Source organism: Gopherus flavomarginatus, chromosome 2 (assembly GCF_025201925.1).
Source record: "Gopherus flavomarginatus isolate rGopFla2 chromosome 2, rGopFla2.mat.asm, whole genome shotgun sequence".
Lineage (NCBI taxonomy): Eukaryota > Metazoa > Chordata > Testudines > Testudinidae > Gopherus > Gopherus flavomarginatus.
This window is the reverse complement of record NC_066618.1, coordinates 106,680,387-106,698,480: the sequence shown is the minus strand read 5'-3', so window position 1 is coordinate 106,698,480 and position 18,094 is coordinate 106,680,387. Positions and strand designations below refer to the sequence as shown.

The 18,094-nt window shown below is 42.2% G+C and overlaps 1 protein-coding gene across 2 annotated transcripts in view; it reads right to left on the bottom strand.

Moving 5' to 3' along the window:
- Window positions 1–16,049, bottom strand: part of VWC2 (von Willebrand factor C domain containing 2) — a 98,674-nt gene extending 82,625 nt beyond the window's left edge. For both annotated transcript variants that reach the window (XR_007772301.1, XM_050937787.1), the window contains exons 1-3: window positions 15,994–16,049; window positions 13,735–14,529; window positions 5,230–5,359 (exon numbers count right to left, since the gene is read on the bottom strand). Coding sequence is in view for 1 of the 2 variants with exons in the window: in XM_050937787.1 (XP_050793744.1) it covers window positions 5,230–5,359; window positions 13,735–14,457 (853 nt within the window). In the remaining variant the exon portion in view is untranslated. The remainder of the gene's footprint in view (window positions 1–5,229; window positions 5,360–13,734; window positions 14,530–15,993) is intronic.
- Window positions 16,050–18,094: the final 2,045 nt, after the last annotated feature.

Below are 18,094 nucleotides of genomic sequence, written 5' to 3'. Positions count from 1 at the left end.
ACCGTGAAGTCATAGGGCTCCGTGTTTGACACAGAAAGGTGCCATGAAAATGATTGTGATGCTGCAGAATAAGCCTTATGACTTCACTGCAGTATCAAATAGAAACAGAAAATAGTTTATATAGTATGGGGGAAAACTTAGCCTGGGCAGAAATAACTAATAAGAAAATATGGCAAAGACAGTTCTGGAAAATCTATGAGGAAACTGCTTTTTATGTTTTAACAGAATATTTTACTTCCCCCCCCCACCCCCATTCAACTATAAAAGTTCCACTTTAAATATTAAACACTACTACTGTAGCTGTTCCAATTATCCTTGTATGCATGAACAAAAAGACAAGATGTTATATCCTTAGGGCCAAATACTGCTGTCTATCCACAGCAGAACCCCCACTGAAATAAATTTGGCTTCCCAGTGTCAAAAAATTTAACTTTCTTCATCCCTGTAATGCATTTGATCCCAAAGTGATTGGATAATTTGGCTAAGTTCTGGATAAATTTCCAAACTTTGGAGTCCTTATCCAAACTGATTCTTTTGAAGTTTGCCAATCGATTTCCCTGTAAATTAATGTGACGTTGCATCCCATAATGCTTTATAGAAATATGCTTATGAGTGTAAATATGACATAACTATAATATGTTTTATGCTAAATATGCCACGTAACATCTTTGTAAAGGTTATGATCTACTGAATATATTCATCCTATTTGTATGCATGTATCATATTTATATCTGAAGTTATGAGCTTTGGCTCTATGCTTGTATTTAAACTGTTTGCTATAGGAAGCACATAGAACAGATTTGGTCAACTTAGTGTGAAGGGGACATTCAAGTAATTGGGAGTACTTAACTAACAATGGACTTTGGAGATGCCAATCCACATCTGAGCTTTCCTGGGAATGTTCAAACTAACACGTAAACAGCAGCATCGGCCTGCAAAAAGCTGGATCACTCATATACATATCATTTGCCCCGGTGGCTAGCGACTCCATCTTGTGACTGTGATGTTGCACAGGAGAGGATATAAGAGGCTCTGAAAGCCCCTCCATTTTGTGTTCAGCTGGCTCAAAAGGTAACTTCTCCACCCCAAAGAGATGCCTGAAAGAAACTGGAACAAATGACAGTAACTACAGAGGTGTGAGTGATTGCTGGACCCAGATTAGAAGGAGTCTAGTCTGTCAAAGAAGCTTATTGGAACATCACAGAGGGTGATTTACACCTGCATTTAGTTTCTTACTGTATTAGGCTTAGACCTGTGTGTTCTATTTTATTTGGCTTGGTAACTTACTTTGCTCTGTCTGTTATTACTTGAAACCACTTAAATCCTACTCTTTATATTTAATAAAAATCACTTTTTACTTATTAATTAACCCAGAGCAAGTAATTAATTCCTGGGGGAGCAAACAACTCTGCACCTCTCTCGGTCAGTGTTATAGACGGAGAACAGTTTATGAGTTTATCCTCTATAAGCTTTATGTAAAATGGATTTATTTGGGGTTTGGATCCCATTGGGAACTGGGTATCTGGGTGTTGGAGACAAAAGCGCTTTTTAAGCTGTTTTCAGTTAAGCAGCTTTTGGGGGACGTGGTTCAGACTTGGGTCTGTGTTTGTAGCAGGCTAGCATGTCTGGCACAACCAGGCAGGGTACTGAAGTCCCAAGCTGGCAGGGAAAACGGGCTCAGAGGTAGTCCCAGCACATCAGGAGGCAGTTCCAAGGGGGCTTCTGTGACCCAGCCTGTCACAGAATCTAATGTAGTGTAGACTTTGAATACTCTGGCATAAGTTCCCTAAGAGACCTTATGGAGGACAGGACATGTAGAGGTCTGCTCTTACATGCCATGCCCTCACTCCCTTCCTCATGCTATAGAGATGATTGCTGATGCAGGAGGCAATAGAGCTGCCAGCCTCCTTCAGCTATCTGCTGGCTGAGATCTAGGAGACAGGTATTAACTGCACTTTGTTTTGGATGCTGCCTTAGCTATAGTAAGGAAGAAAATCTCTGGGGAGTCTTAGAAAGAAATGTCTTTGGATCTTAAAATTTATCCTTTTTTCCCTGCCTCCATTTGGGGTACTGATTGAGGTCCTATCGACACAGGCACCGGGCTCTCCATTAACTTAATTGGAGTGGCAACCTTTCAAGTGAGAGCCACATTTATGGAAATGCCTATTAGAGTACTTGTATTGACAATAAAAATGAAATAGACAACCAAGACAATTCAATGATAAAAGATAATTCACTTTGCAAAGTTGAAAAAAAAATAAAAATAAATAAAAAGACAAAAAAAGAAACCAGCCACAAGTAGTAACAAATGCCCATCCCTTTGCTAGTGAAAAGGGAATCCTATGCTAGTTATTCTGTTTTTTGAAATGGCTGAATTATATTCCAGAAATGCGTCTGTTGGATACTGATCTAATACTGCCAGAAATAAGGAGTAAGTCCACTGAAGTCAATAGAATTACACCAGTGTAAAAATAAAATGAGATAAAGAATCAGGTTGTTATACTAATTACTAATTTATCAGCTGCCTGAAGTGTCCCAGGCTTCTTTAATTAGTCCAGTAAAACCTGGCATTATAGTAATCATTTTTGTTGAACCTTGGGGGGTACAGTACAGTTACATTCTTGTTGTATGCCCGATAGCCAACTTCTTTGCTATCTTTCAGATCTTGGCCAGCATGGTATCTCAAGCAATGTCAGGGATTTTAACCAAGATCAACACTGAAGGTCTCAGCTGCTAAATGCTCCCTTCTTCCAGTCGCTACCTCCCAAACTTGGGAGATTACATCTGTGCTTTCAAGGAGACATGTTGACTCCCTTTCTAACAGCTGGTTCCTTCTGTTCTAGGCACCACCCTCTCTGAGGGGAGGGAGGCTTATGAGTACAGAGGTCTGCTCTCTTGGGGCAGGGTCTTCAATCCTCTAACCAACCGTGTCAGGAAATCTGCAGGTCTCAGGGAATCCATTCAGAGAGCCAGACCCTGCCCCACTTCCTCCTCCTCCTCCATTCACGGTCAAGCTATCATTGGTAGGTACCCACCACTTTGAACTACCGTTTTGTCTGAGGGGAACAAAATCATCACGCAGGAGTTACTGCTGCTTAGAGCTGCGTTAATGCCTCCTGGGAAATCCATTGGAAAGGATGATGTATATGTAGTGTATTGCTCTTTTAACCCAAACCCTCAGCGAGTATATTACACAGCAGCTGGGAAGTAAGATTCACAGCTTGGGTAGACACGTGTGTGCTGGCTCTGCTCATGCTAGTGCATTAAAAATAGCAGTGTAGCTGAAGCGGCACGGGCAGACACTTCGACTAGCTACCCAAGATCAATCCCACCCAACTCTCTGGCTACATACTCTGGCATATGCTGAGCCGCCGCCTGTGCCACTGCAGCCACTCACTCTGCTTGAGTTAACGCATTAAAAATAGCAGAGCTAATGCGTGTATGTCTGTCTGTGCTGGGAATCACATCTCCCAGCTGCTGTATAGACCTACCCTGGGACAGGCTTCCTCCCTGCCACCACCAGTCTGTGCTAGGAGCTACAAACAATACAGCAGATACTGAAAGCAAATACCTCTATGGGTGTGTCTCCCGTCATTCTAAACAACTAAACACACTACAGGGAGCTAGAGGACTGGCCATGTGTCACATCCTCAGGTCCTGTATCCTGTCTTGGACAGTGGTTGACACCTAGGAAGGAGCTGCTCAAGCCTTTCCCTGCTGCCAGAGTCCCCACTGATGGAATCTTTCTGGGTGGAGGAAAAGACTCAGCAGTGGGACACCACACTGCTTAAAACAGCAACGTAGATGGGGAGGCACTGCTTGGATGAGTAGTGAGACATGTAGGGTACATATCCACGGGGTTCAGATGCATCTTTGTGCTATTCACCTAAGCAGTGCCTCATCATCTACACTGCTATTTATACTCAGGCTAGGAGTGCATGCACTCTGTGTACTCTTAGCAATGCCAAAAGAAGTGTGCAGTGTAGACGTAACTTCAGAAAGTTCAATACAGTCTCTCTCCATCTAGCTTTTGCAGTTTTCATTAGTTTTCTTTTGCTAATATAATGGCCCTATATATTATACAGAAATAACGTAGGACTGAAAAATTATCTGAATAATTTTAAATGCTTTCCTCATTTTAAATATATAGTTTCATTTGATACTGCCGTATTCATTTTTATTAATAAGAAGTTATTTCTTTTTTATAAATGGTGAACTGGAGTATCTCATCATTTCTTCTTCTAAATAGATCAAGACTTTGATCTAATGCAAGCCCTGCTGGGAGCAGAGACTTTCTACCTACTATAGTTACAAATAATATTCAATTAAACATGGAAGTTTAATTCATTTAGTTATGAAAATTAAATGAGCTCAAGGAAGTACATTTGATTTGCCTCACGAGGGAAAAAAACACCTCTCTCCAAGGGAAGAAATATGAAGGTAAAATAAAACAAAATAATGGAAAGTTGGTGTCAGGACCCCAATATTGCACCAATCCTTAGGCAGCATCCTTAGATGATGCGCTGAACAGCTGCTCCTGACCAACAGCTCTAATGCTAAAGGCCTACAGCAGCCACACCCCAGGCCCCGACTGGATGGACAGGCAGCATTCTCACTGGGTGCCTGGGCTATACAAAGGCCCCAACTGGAAGAGGAAGCTGACTGAGCAACAGGCCGTTGCCTACTGCCTAGACTGCCCTGCTGTTTCTACTGACCCTACCCTGTTGCCCTGCTGTCTCGCCTGATCCTGCCTCCCCAAACTGACCCAGCCCCTTGGATTGGATCCACCAGCTACTGACCCCTGTGCAAACTCAGACCATTGCTCTGGACTGCCTGCAATATGGATTGACCAGCTGGCTACTCGACCACTCATGCACCATCGACTAGAATTCAGGACTGCTGCCTAATCTGCCTCAGCCACTGGGCATTACAGTTAGGAGGAATCAAGGGCCTAGACTTGATATGGCACACAAGTCACATCCACAATGAACATATGCAGAATACACAACCAGAGACTGGTGTTGATGCCACACAATTTTGGGGCAATAAAATCTTTGTGGATCATTATAAAAATCTACCCAGGTCAAGGAAAACATTTCCTTCAACACAACAGAGCTCTCTTATATTTCTGCACATTTGCTTGGACAATTAACTTTCATTGAAAGAAATTTGAGAAGCTAGTTGCTCTCGGAGAAAGGAAACCATCTGGATCTTGCACTAGTTACCTACCATTTTTGCAGATGGGGCAGCACTGATCTGGCTCATACACTGGATCCACACATTCAGTCTGAGGACAAGCAGACACTGTGCACAGCACTTCACCATTGGCTTCGCAACGGCATTTCTCACATGGGGAAACCTGAAACACAAATCCATTCATTTTTTAATTCATCCATTCAATATTCTCTCCCAGGCAGCATAATGCCTCTCTTTTCCTCTCTCTCTTTTACATGCATCTTGTCTTCCACAGTTATTCAGACAAAAGTAGGGTTGCTGCAATCTCAGTTTAGAGCAGCAACCATGCTAACCCCAGGCACTGTTCTGAATCTATGCTCCAAATTGAGCAAAGCAAAAGGTTCTGAGGAAGAGAGAGCCATGTGAGACCATTAAGTAATAGTTGGAAGACATTCCCCCTGGCTCCAAGGATTGATGTGGGGTTAGTCTAGAGCTGGTCTTTTATTATACTAAAAGTAATTTTGATTTAAAATGGCTTTATGACTAAATTTTTCATTTTCTGATGAAAAAACCCAAACCTCAATATTTTCACAGGAAATTCAAACCAAAAAATGAAAAAAAAACTCTAAATTTCTTGTGAAAGCCAACTGGCATTTTCTATGACTACCAATATTTGAAGTGTACATGTAGGAAGATTTTGAGAGGAATAAAAAACATGATTGGTTTAGAGGGGACAGTGGAAAAATGATAATTACTGAAACAAAAGTACAGTTTCTCTTTGGGCTTGACCCTACTCCTAGTGAAGTCAATGGGGAAACTCACATTGATTTAAATGGAGTAGGAGCAAGACCCTAACAAACAACATTTGGACATGCATGTGATTCTTATTTCCTGGATATGTAAAACACCTGCCACAATTTAACAGAATGCTCCCTTGTCCTGTCCCCCCCCCCCTCCACACACACACACACACACACACACACCCCTCGTTCTCATGTCTCTCAAGTGCACCTGAACCCTTCTGGAAAAAAAAAAACAGGGAGAGGCACAGGTGCACAAGGGCCATTTCATACTGCTGATCTCTCCCCTCTGTTGAGGGCGTGATTACTACTGCTGTACACCAAATGGCCCCAGTACACACAGCAGATTTCAGGGAAGGAAATGTGCTAGAACGCTGTTTCCAGTGACATCTTCTCCTCCACCCTGTTTAAGACCTGAACATCTTCCGCACCCAACATTTTCCTATTTCTAGAAGTGAACTTAAGGTTCTGAAGTGCTCAGATAAAGTTCTGCCTCCTTCTCTCCATGCCATTTAATTCCAGATTCCAGTGAAGCAGAAGCACCAACACACTGTCAGACAGGCTGTTCTCATCGGATCTCTGTCAACATTCATAGTGGAATTGCCAGAAACCTTAAGGAAGTCTGTGCTCACTAAAGGATCACTCAGGCTTGCACCTTTGGGGTCATCTTTGATTCCTCACTCAAATAAGGTTCTCACTTGCTCCGCTAAAAATCCCCAAGAGCCAGACCTTCCACTCTACCTCAGCTCTCATTTGTGTCAGCATTCTTTTATCTGGACTACAGAGACATTCTTCTTCCTTGCTTCCCTACTTCTTATTCAACCTGTCATATCCAATGTTATCTTCTATACTCACTGCTACTTCTACTTGAATCCCTCCATATTTTTTGCTTCTCTCTCTCCCTCACTTTCAAATCTCGGTACAGTGTTACCCATGGTTAGATCAATGCCCCTGTCTCCTCCTATACACCTATGTTCTATGCTCTGCCACCAATTTCTCCGTTCCCTAACCTCTTCCTCTCTTTTTGCTCATGTGTCAGACCGTCTTTTCATGCTATCCTCTCTGCTCAGGCCAGCATCTCTCTCCACTTTGCCCTCCTCCCTTACATTTAATTTGGTTCAGTTAGACTTCCACAGCTAGCCGTCCTCTCCCAGTGCTCTTCCCTATAAAATATACTATAGCTTAAAAAATCCTGTAGCCACAAAATGCACAACAAAGCCACATGATGCACATCTTTGTCATAAAAGCTCTTTGGGGCAAGGCCTCTGTCTTCAAATTGTTTATAAAGTGCCATGTACATCTATGGCACTATAGCTTGAGCCCTACCAAATTCACGGTCCATTTTGGTCAATTTCACAGTAAGAGGATTTTTAAAACAGTATATTTCATGATTTCAGCTATTTAATTCTAAAATTTCAGAGTGTTGTAATTATAGGTGTCCTGACCCAAAAAAGGAGTGGGGGCGGGGAAAGGGGGCAGGTCGCAAGGTTATCGTAGGGAGGGTTGTGGTACTGCTATCCTTATTTCTCGTGCTGCTGCTGGCGGCGGTGCTGCCTTCAGAGTTGGGTAGCTGGAGAGCGGTGGCTGTTGCTGCTGGCTAGGAACCCAGCTCTGAAGGCAGAGCCACTGCCAGCAGCAACACCGAAGTAAGGATGGCATGGTATCGTATTGCCACCTTTGCTTCTGCACTGATACCTGCAGAGCTGGGCCCTCAGTCAGCAGTGGCCTCTCTTCGGCCGCCCAGCTCTGAAGGCAGTGCAGAACTAAGGGTGGCAATACCACAATTCCCCCTAAAATAACTTTGCAACCTTCCTCCCCCCACCCCACCCACAACTCCCTTTTGGGTCAGGACCCCCAAATTTGAGAAACACTGGTCTCTCCTTTGTGAAATCTGCATAGCATAGGGTAAAAGCACATAAAAGACCAGATTTCACAGGGGGTGATGCGTTTTTCATGGCTATGAATATGGTAGGGCCCCAGCTATAGCAGAAGAGGAAGAGGCTATTTCCAAACCAATTTATAGAATCAAGAGATTCAGTTATTTGACAAACTTTGGATGAGCATCTGAAATTATGGGTGCTTATCCAAGTGAAAACTTAATTCTGAATATTTTGAAGCTTACAGGTCACTACTGAGAAACCATTCTTCTGTAGTTATTCTCTCATTTTACATGCTAAGGTACAAAATATATGGTTTGCTTTTAAGATCTTAGATAAAACTTAACCAAGAAATCAAGTCTTCAGGTTAAATTCACCAAGAGCTTAAGTTGGCACAATTCCATAGACTTCACAATGTTTGGGTACATTTAAATAAGTAGTGAATTTAGCCCTGTTCTCTCTGACAGCTTGACAAGATCAACAGCAAAAATGGATATACCCCATTCAAGTATTCCATATACTATGGTACAGCCAGCTTTTACATCACATTTTATACCCTTGTATCTGATACGATGAAGCAGCAATCAAGACTGAAAAAAATTATTTTAGGAAGAACATTTATTCAGCCTTATAAAATTAAAACATCTTTTAATTCAGCAGCTTATTTCCTGGAATTTCAACTTTGACAGAACCATTTGCCTTCTATAAAGCACAGACTGCCCAGAATATGAAGCCATTTAACAAAATATTAACAGCACTGTGGAAAGAGACAATCCTGATTTAAAGTCTGAACACATGTAAGTGTTCATAAAGATGCATGTCCCTCAAATATAATGTGGTTTTGAAGATCATACCTTTCAGAAACTGAACACTATATGATAAACAGATGTCCAAGTAGCAGGTCATGAACACTTTTTTGCATGTAATATATAGCAGGTTATTGCAAAGAAATATTTACAATGATCCTTTAATAAGCACTGTTATCCCTCAGACATTGTTTTGTTCTGTTTTTTTTCCCTCAGATGAGACATATTCTTCCCCGGATACACCACTACATATATTTCCTACATCTACAATGTGATCTATGGTACCTATTTCACTGCAACCTGCTAATTAGAAGCACCTTGCACTTTGGTGATCAGGAAGAGATTCAGTACAAAGACAAATTCTCATTTCAGTTACACCAAATGTAAATCTGGAGGAAATCCACTGACCTCTGTGTAGCATTTCCACACTTAAACAGTGTAACCAGGATAAGAATCTGATGCTAAGGCATCCTGTTTTCCCAGCCACAACAGTTTCTTCACTTTGGACTTCATTGTGCAAACATTCATGTTGGTGAGCACTTGCAGAGTCTGTTGTAGTCTATGGGATAACTCTTACTCATACAAGCTCTCCAATATGAATAAGAGTTGTACAATGTAGTCCTTTAAGAACACAGCAAAATGAGCACAAAGTATTTCTTTTCACTCTGTTTTGTAATATTTTCAAGAGTATGAGTCAAGTACATTTTCAGTAGAAGTGAAGCAGAATAGTTGTTAAAGCAGCATGAACCCTGTCCCTTATAGAAATGCCCAAGAAGCCCTTATATGCATATTTTTGGACCAAATGTTGCTGCTTCTTTTTTCAATATACGCAAGATATGGTTAAAACTATAGAAAACCAATGCTTGAAAAAGGCCAAAAAAGTAATATTAATAAGGATCAATGTATAAGAGAGAGTCTAGCAAGGAAATGTCTTGGAATGACACCATGTAATTAGCAGGGAATCATAAGTCAGAATTGGAGAAGGCCCATTTGTGCCTCTTCCATTTTCCTCTCCCCTCTAATGGATGAACTCTTACTTCAGCATAGGTTCTAATGGCTGATGCGATGGGGCTGCCACCAGTTCCTTTGGGACACTATTCCACAGTCTAACAGATCATGCAGTTAGTGGTAAAGCAATTTCAGAGTTAGGAATGAAGAATACTACATAAGTGCTAAGTATTAACTATATCAAAACAGCAGCTCTTCCCATGCTAACATAGAAGAACCAATAAGAAGCAGATAATTTTGACCTAATTTGCCAGGCAGCCATAAAACCTACAGGAAATTGCAAGAAATTGCCTTCTTGAGGGTTTACAGGAAGATTATAAACAAGTGTATAAATGTTCTTCTGTGGAGCTACAGATGTAGCAGAAAAGTCTGCATACATAAGAATGCAAACAAGTGGATCAGTTAAGGCTTCCTCAATAGAAGAGCAAGAAAAATTCTAGCATAATACAGGCAGCAAGCCAGATCCTCAGCTCTTTAATGTCATAGCTCAGTTGAAGTCAGTGGAGCTATGCCAATTAACACAAGTTGAGGATCTGGCCCAGCATGCATACCAAAGTACTTTGGTTCACGCAATTTTTTTCTGGACTTTGGAAAAAAACCTACCTGCTTACAGAAAGCGGAAGTTCTCTATTTGTACTTTAACCAAGACAGGGATTAAATAACTCTTAAAGAAAAAAAATCCAGAAGTCTATATTTCATTTCTTGCATCTCTGAAAACTCTATGTAAAATAAATAAATAAAATCCATAAAACTATATCCATTTACTCTTGAGTTGGTATTTCTAGTAACATTTTCATTCCAGTTACATTTCCCAAGAGATCATGAACATGGTTAGGCTGACAAGTATTAATATATCAGCCTTCTTTATATTTCTCTGTGTCTTCAAAGCACCACAAATGCTTTGAAATCTATCTGGATTTGCTGCCTTCAAGAATTTCAACTGAGTTGGTTCATAAATTAAGTTCTTTGACGGGATAGAAGTTGTGATAAACAAAGCAAAATCTGTAACGGCAAAGTATCCAATTTGCCTCTAAGTAACAAAGCCCAATAATGGTCACAGGAATGCTTCTTTAAATTTTGAATACAAATAATAGAATCATATTGGAATCTCTTTATCTTCATTGCGGAATTCCATTTTAATCACAGTTAGGAGACTATGTTCTTTTGTAAGGTACTTTTGCTCCCAATCCCATTAAAAGTTCTCTATAAGCTGAAACCCTTGCCATCCTGCAGCATGGCCCCCACAAGAAGCTATACTGCAAGTGGTTGATGAAGACATCTTTATTAGGCTTCCGAGTTTTGGGGTTTTGTTTTTTTCAGTTTTGGTTTGCAATAAAATTTATTTTCCTTCCTAACACTTGTATGTAAGATACTACCACACACAAATACAAGCAAAGTCTGTATGCAGAGATTGATGTATCTCCCTCCACTTCTAGTTTCACAGGAGCAGATTTTACCACGGCTTAGAGAGAGGGTTTGTTTGTTTTGGTTTGGTTTTTTTTGTTTTTTAAATAAAAAAAAAAACAAAAAACTTATGTCAAACTCCATTTACAGGTGAGTCTCATCTTACGCTGGGGTTATGTTCCACTGTCAGCGCGTAAAGCGAAAATCGCGTATAGTCAAAATTACATTGAGTGTAATGGCGGGCGGAATTGCCCACACTACAGGTACAGTATTAAAATTGTTATTCTTCTTTTTTTGTTTTTGTTTTTGTTGACCATACAAAGCTGAATTTGTGCATGTTAAATGCATGTAAGATGAGACTCCCCTGTATATACAATATACACATGCACACACACGTTTGTGTATGCATACAATGAATCTGCAAACATATAATTCATGTAATCATTTAAGGAGTCAATATTCCTTAATATTCCTCAATATCTTCATCAGAATATGTGACTTATTCCATTAATAGAACATATGCATACAGAGAGGATAGACTTACCTGTTTACAAATACTTCCCTGACCTAAATCAAATGGTAGAGAGTGCGGTACTTAACATCCACAAGACAGTTGTGACTACAATTATAAAAATGGATTCCAATACTGGGTGCAGTTATTTTCATCTGCAATTGTGCATGCATTTAGTGATGATCTGATTGCACATGTAAGTTACTTCCTTTTAATCTTAATTGATTACAATGGTATATAAAAATAACTGTGCCTACTGTTTTGCACCTATGATATTATAGGCTGAGTTGAGGCCCAGCTACACAGTGCCAGTATGATAAAACATATAGGCTGCAATTAAAGTGCTGTATAGCTTTAGTGATTTTCCTTAGCCATCTTGAACACATGCATATCCTTACTCATCCTACTTATTACTTATCCTAACAGAGAGCACAAATTGAAAAATGCCACTGCATTATGGGAAGCTTTCATTAGAACTGCCAGAGTCAGAATGGGGTAAAACAAAGCTGAAAACACAGCAGAAATATAGTTCTGAAAAAGATCTATGGGCACTGCCTAGTATTACACTTTCAAAGCTATCAGGCATGATTGCTGTGCGAGAGCAGTGAGCCCATGGATTTAATTCTTCCACCACATGCTGAACTTAATGAAGTAACTTAACTGCATTTCAAGGCTACTCTACAGTCAGTAAGGCAAGATTCTTACATTAAATGAAGACATAGATGGGGTTGGAAAGCTGTGGATGAAGAGCACATTAAAATGCTAACACTAGGCTGTTGAGACCTGGAGACAACAGAAGCAGGGAAGCACAATATTTTGACATTGCTTCTGAATGTATTTCAGAACCTGGCCATAAAAGGGCATACCAGCCACCCATGCGTTAAATAAAAAGTGAAGAAATAAAAGGAATAAATTGATGTGCCAAGACTCAAGACCTTGGGGAGGGAGGAGAGGAGAGGAGATGGGCCTACTGTTTGCTGGGATATGCCTTGAAAGATGCTAGTGTTCTGAGCATAGCCACCTATAGATGGCAGAGAGAAAGTGCTGTGTTCAGAGAATAAATCAGAATCGTTCTCTGGCTTTTTTATAAGGTGAAAAAATATAGAAAGGCATTCAAAAGAAAAATGAGTTCCTAAGATTACACAAATACCACAGATGACACCAAAGAAGAGACGAGCAGCGTATTTATAACCTTCATAAAGATTAATTTTCTCTCTCAAATATATACGAGACAGGCATGAACTGCAAAATTTTGGGAGTTAGAAATCCAGCCCAGAAGTTCAGGAGCATTCAGATCCGGGTTTTGGTTCAGGCCCACATCTAGCAGATGCACACTCCCAAATGTGCATGCACAACAGTACCTGTTTACAGAATTCAGCTATAATGAAAATCTATTTATAAGGGGGGGGGGGGGGGAAAGAGAGAGAGAGTAACTGTACGATCAGGCCTTAAGTCCAACACTGTTTCAATACACAAGATGAATTTGCAAAGATAATGAACTTCCACCATCGTTAAGGTTTGTTTGTTTTAAAAACAAGAAAGCTTCACTATAAAAGTACTCCACTAGATAGAAAAAAATGACTGTACTTAAATATTGCCATAATCTGTCCTCTGAACCATACTCTGATTAATACACCAAGGTCCATAATCATACCCACAGAAAATTATGCAACTGTGACATCCCAGTTTGAACAGGCCAAAAAAAAAAAAAAAATGGATTAAAGGATGCATTACTGTCACTAACTGGCTATTAACAATGGAAATCAGCCCCGAACGGCAAATAGGTTTCACAAAGGATAAGTTTTATGGTTAAAATTGTAAAATAAGGGAACAGTAAATGTAATGCTGAAAATGGAATGGAAACTCTCAGGGTACATACATATTAATACTGAATGGCTGCACTGTGATTTTTTTTTAATACTATAAATATGAAAGGAATTAATAAAGATCAGCTCCCTCATTTTTAAAATGTTATGGTTTCACTGAACTGGAAAGGTCGTGTTTAAACAAAAAATTACACACTGCTGCAGGTGCAGTATTAACAAGAAATAAAAAACCCTCTCTAAGAAACCATTTCAAGAACATAAGATCACAGACCAACCCTCACAATTATTATTACTATTAATATTATTTTTAAATAAACAAGCCCTTACCATGAATTCTTCTAGTGTCTGGTAGGTCTTTCCTCTGAACTCACAGTAGTTCTTCCTCTCTTTGCACTGTGGGCAGCACTGACTGGTGTCTACATGAATACACCGTGGATGAAGTCTTGGGCACTCAGGTTGAATGCACAGAGGTCCCTCATCAGTGCAAAGACAGGGGCAAGCAGAGGGACCTGGAGTAAACTTCTCCCCGATAGCATAAACAAAGCCACTCTCATCCACACAGCCTTTCCCACGGTAATCTGGATAGGCATACTCCTCCGGAGGCTCAGGAGTAGTACTAGCAACAACTTCTGGGAGGGATGATTCTTCAGCAGCCTGAGGTTCCTCTGGAACACCATCCCTTTGCTCTTGTGCTTGAATGCTCCCAGATTTACTGCTTGTTCCTTGACTATTCCAAATTTGTTTTTGCCTAGTCCAAGATTCTTTGTTTGAATAATTTCTGTTTCCTTTACTCTTCCAATCTCTGGTGCCCTCTTCCCGCCCATTCCTTCCAATTTCATTCATTTTCCCTGGGCCTGTCTGACTCTGACTGTCCGGCCTGGTTGATGTATGATCCCTCTTTTCCTGGCTTGTTTTTATCTCCTGTTTGTCTGGAGCCTTGGCCAGTTTTTGCACAGGTATGGTGGAGCTACAGAGAGCAACCATGAGACAGCAGGTTACAAGAAGAGAACTAGAGAGAGCGCCAATTGCCATTGCAGTAGAGCTGGGCATCACCTATGGCATCCCAGAGGGACAAGAGATGCTGCATTCACATCAGAGGGAATCACTGTGTAAATCCAGTCCCTAGGAAGAGAACAATTAGAAATACTTCAGCTCACATGTTTTTCACTGGGCATTTGTACCAATGCCACATCTCAAACAACATGCAACTTTGTTTGATAATTTATACAAAAGACAAACAAAGTTCTTGTGCTGCATCCCTCCTTCCCACACTTTGCCTGTATGTTGTTTTATAGATTGCAAGTTCTTTGGGACAGGGACCTGTATTTTTATATCTCTAAAAATGCTGTACAAACTTGGCGAGGTATAATTAATGAGAGCTGGCATAAATCAGTAAAAAAAAAAAAAGACTGCGGTAAAGTGAATGTATCTAAAATCAAATGAAGCTCCTTAAATCACAGCAGACTCCAGAACAAACATCAACCATTCACTTCCATTTCCTGACTTCATGCATGATGATTTTCATTAATCTTTTATTCAATCTGATAAGAGTTGTTTTAAAATAACTGCTAGTGAGCATGATTTTTTTTTAAAAAAAAGTAGTTATAAGCACATTATTAAAGCCAGCAGAGCCAAACAGATCTCTTTGAAATTTCCTGCAGTATGCATATGCTGCCTGTTTCTTCCTCTGGTTTACAACAGCAAAGCAAAGTAGTTTATTTAAACCTAATGTTTAGCAGAGTTTAACAGAAGTCCTCCCAACATAACTACCCCAGCTATTGATTAAAAATATCATATATTAAAATTGTATGTGATGGTCAAAAAATGTGAGACACTGGGTAAACATAAATAGACTTTACAATTGTCTTCCAACTTTCTGTATAAATTAACATTTGAACTACCTTTGCACAAACCCCTCTGAAGAAAAAAAAAAACCCCACCACCACCACATTTCCAGAATATGCATAGCCCTAGAATAAATGCACCTCTCTGCCTATCTCACATGCAGTTCTGGCTGAAGAAACAGACCAGGGCAGGCATACCATACACTGCACTTTGCTATCTGCCTTCTATACAGTTTCTCATTAACCAGAAAGATTGAAAAATAAGAAGAACTGATCCCCCATCATACATGCACCCTGATTTCTGGGGGTTCCTGTAGCTATTGTGGAAGGCAAGATAATGTCTAAATCAGGGAATAGCAGAACGCCACCTGTGTCTGGGAAACTGAGAAGAGATGGAGCAGGGGATAAATAATTGCAAGACAACTGTTCTGCATTCCCCCTCCCGTCCAAGGGGGCTGCTGAAACTTTCCCACGGAAGGCAGACAGTGGGGGCTGACGAGCATCAGACTCTCCCAGCACAACCTACCTTCGCTAAGCCCCTCTCCAGCCCCGGGAGCAGCAGCCACCTCTCCGCCTCGGTGGCTGGGATTTCAGAGCCAGCCCTCCCCTTCTCCGCCTGGCATTGCACTCCTCCAGCCGCCCCGCTCTCCCCTCCCTCGGCGTCCCAACTTTCCCCGGCTGGGGCGAGCCGGCGAGAGTTCAGGCTCGGGAGGGCGGGCGAGGGCAGCGCCCCTTCACCTACATGCACGCGAGCATGAGCCCCGCAGACCGCGGCTTCAGCCCAGCAGCCGGCTCCTGGCGAGGAGAAACCGCAGCTCCAACTTGGCTCCCATCCTCTGGCCACGCTGGGGGGAATCAGTTTGCTGCCGCCCCCGCCCCCGCCTCCAGGGACAAGCACCGCAGCCACCAGCTGCACCTGCACGGTCCTTCTGGGCTGCCCCGGCCCGCCCCCTACGCCTCTCGCATCCTGGCGGGCGCCCGCCCCGAGCCGAGCGTCTCGCTGGACCCCGGGGCTCCCCCCAGCCCGCCTCCGCGGGGACTCCGGGCTCTCTCCGCGGGGGGTCTCCCGGCGGCTCGCCGAGGCTCTGCTGTGGCAGCGGTTTCTGGCTGGCTGCAAAGCCCGGGCGAGGGAGGTGAGCAACGAAACGGCGCCGGCCGAGTGGGAGTGGGAGCTCGGTGCGCAGCCCGCCCTCCGCTCTGCCGGGGCTGCAGCGCGCTCCACCCCGCCCTGCTCACTCGCGCCTCTCCCTGCCTTCAGCTCCCGGCTCCCGCCCGCACACACGCGCCCTCCTCGGGTTTTACCTTCCCCCGTTCCGTCCCCTTCGCCTCTGCCCTGCCATTAACTCCTGCCATGGCGCGCACTGCTCCTCCAGCTTGCCCCCTTCTCCTTCCCCACTCGCCTCGGGCCGCCTCCTCTTCGCCAGCCCAGGGCGGGAAAGCGAGGAACTCCACCGAGCGCAGGGGAGTCCGTAGAGCTTGTCTGCAGCTGAAAGTGAAGTGGGGCTGGTGGGGTGTGAACTTAAAGGGCAATCGCTACTCCTGAGTAACTCCAGCTATGGCCACTCTTACTCCTGAGTATAGTTAGGCCTGAGTAACTCCAGCTGGAAACAAGCCCTTACACTGATGGAAATAAGATCAGAGTCAGGGCTGCCCTCTCTCCTCTCCTTGCCAAATTCGTTCTTTTCCTCCTTCACGTCCCCCTTATTTATGTTTTCTTCCTTTTTACCTCACAGTGTTCTCTTTCCTCTTTTTTTAATTGGTGTTTCACTCATTCTTCCCGCCCTTCACTCCTCTCTGATTTCTTCTTCTCTCTCACTTAGCTTTCTCTTCTCTCTCCCAGTTTTTCCTGCTCTCTTCTTCTGTACCATCCGCCCATTTTTTCCTCTTCATAATCCCCCTTAGGTGCTGGAACAATTTTTATAGCAGGGGATGCTGAAAGCCATTGAACAAAACTGTAAACACTGTAAATGCTGGAAACCACTTCAAACCAGATAGTGCTGCCCTACCTCCAGCATCCCTAGTTCCAGCACCTATGCAGTCCCCACTGAGACTCCTGGGGTCAGCTGAGGCACCAAACAAAAATGACCTATTTCTGACACTTTTGCCATCTATTTGCCAGTTCAAAGTCTTTCACAGGTATTTTGATCTTCATAAAGCAGATTGAATTCTGTCAAGAGCAGATAGGAAACACCGTAGAGGTATTACACTAAAACCTGTGATGGTATAATGTCAGTTAGGGGTTGTGATTCTTCGACATTTTTATAATAGCAGCAAGCCAGAGCACAGATGCAGTTATAGCAGTGCAAAAGAACTTTTGGGCTGGTATCCCTTATTTTGTTCAAGGAACGGCATAAACTGTACCAGCAAGAGAACTCTCCACTAGGGGGGGTTGATGGTATAGCTATAGTGGCAAACTCTCAGAAGTGTAGACAAGGACTATGACTTACCAATTCAACTTATTACTGGATGCACATTATAGTTCCTACCCATTTGTCTGGTTTTTAAACAATTGTTACTTAAATATTTTATACAGAGAAAATGAGCAGAGCAATGCATTAAAGAAATGAATGCAGAAACTGGTACAGCCAGAATGTTAGCACAGTAACTCAGACAAAGCAAAGGAGAGAAAGTAATCTCTAAGGCATTGTCTACACTACAGAGTTTTGTCAACAAAAGGCAGCTTTTCTCAACAAAACAGTGATGGGGAACACACTACAATGCAACTTTTGGCAACAAAACTCTCCTGTTTTGGCAACAAAATAAAATCACCTTGATGAGCAACATAGAGCTATTTATGGCAAAGATTTATCGACAAAGTATCAGTGTAGATACTGCGGTGTCCC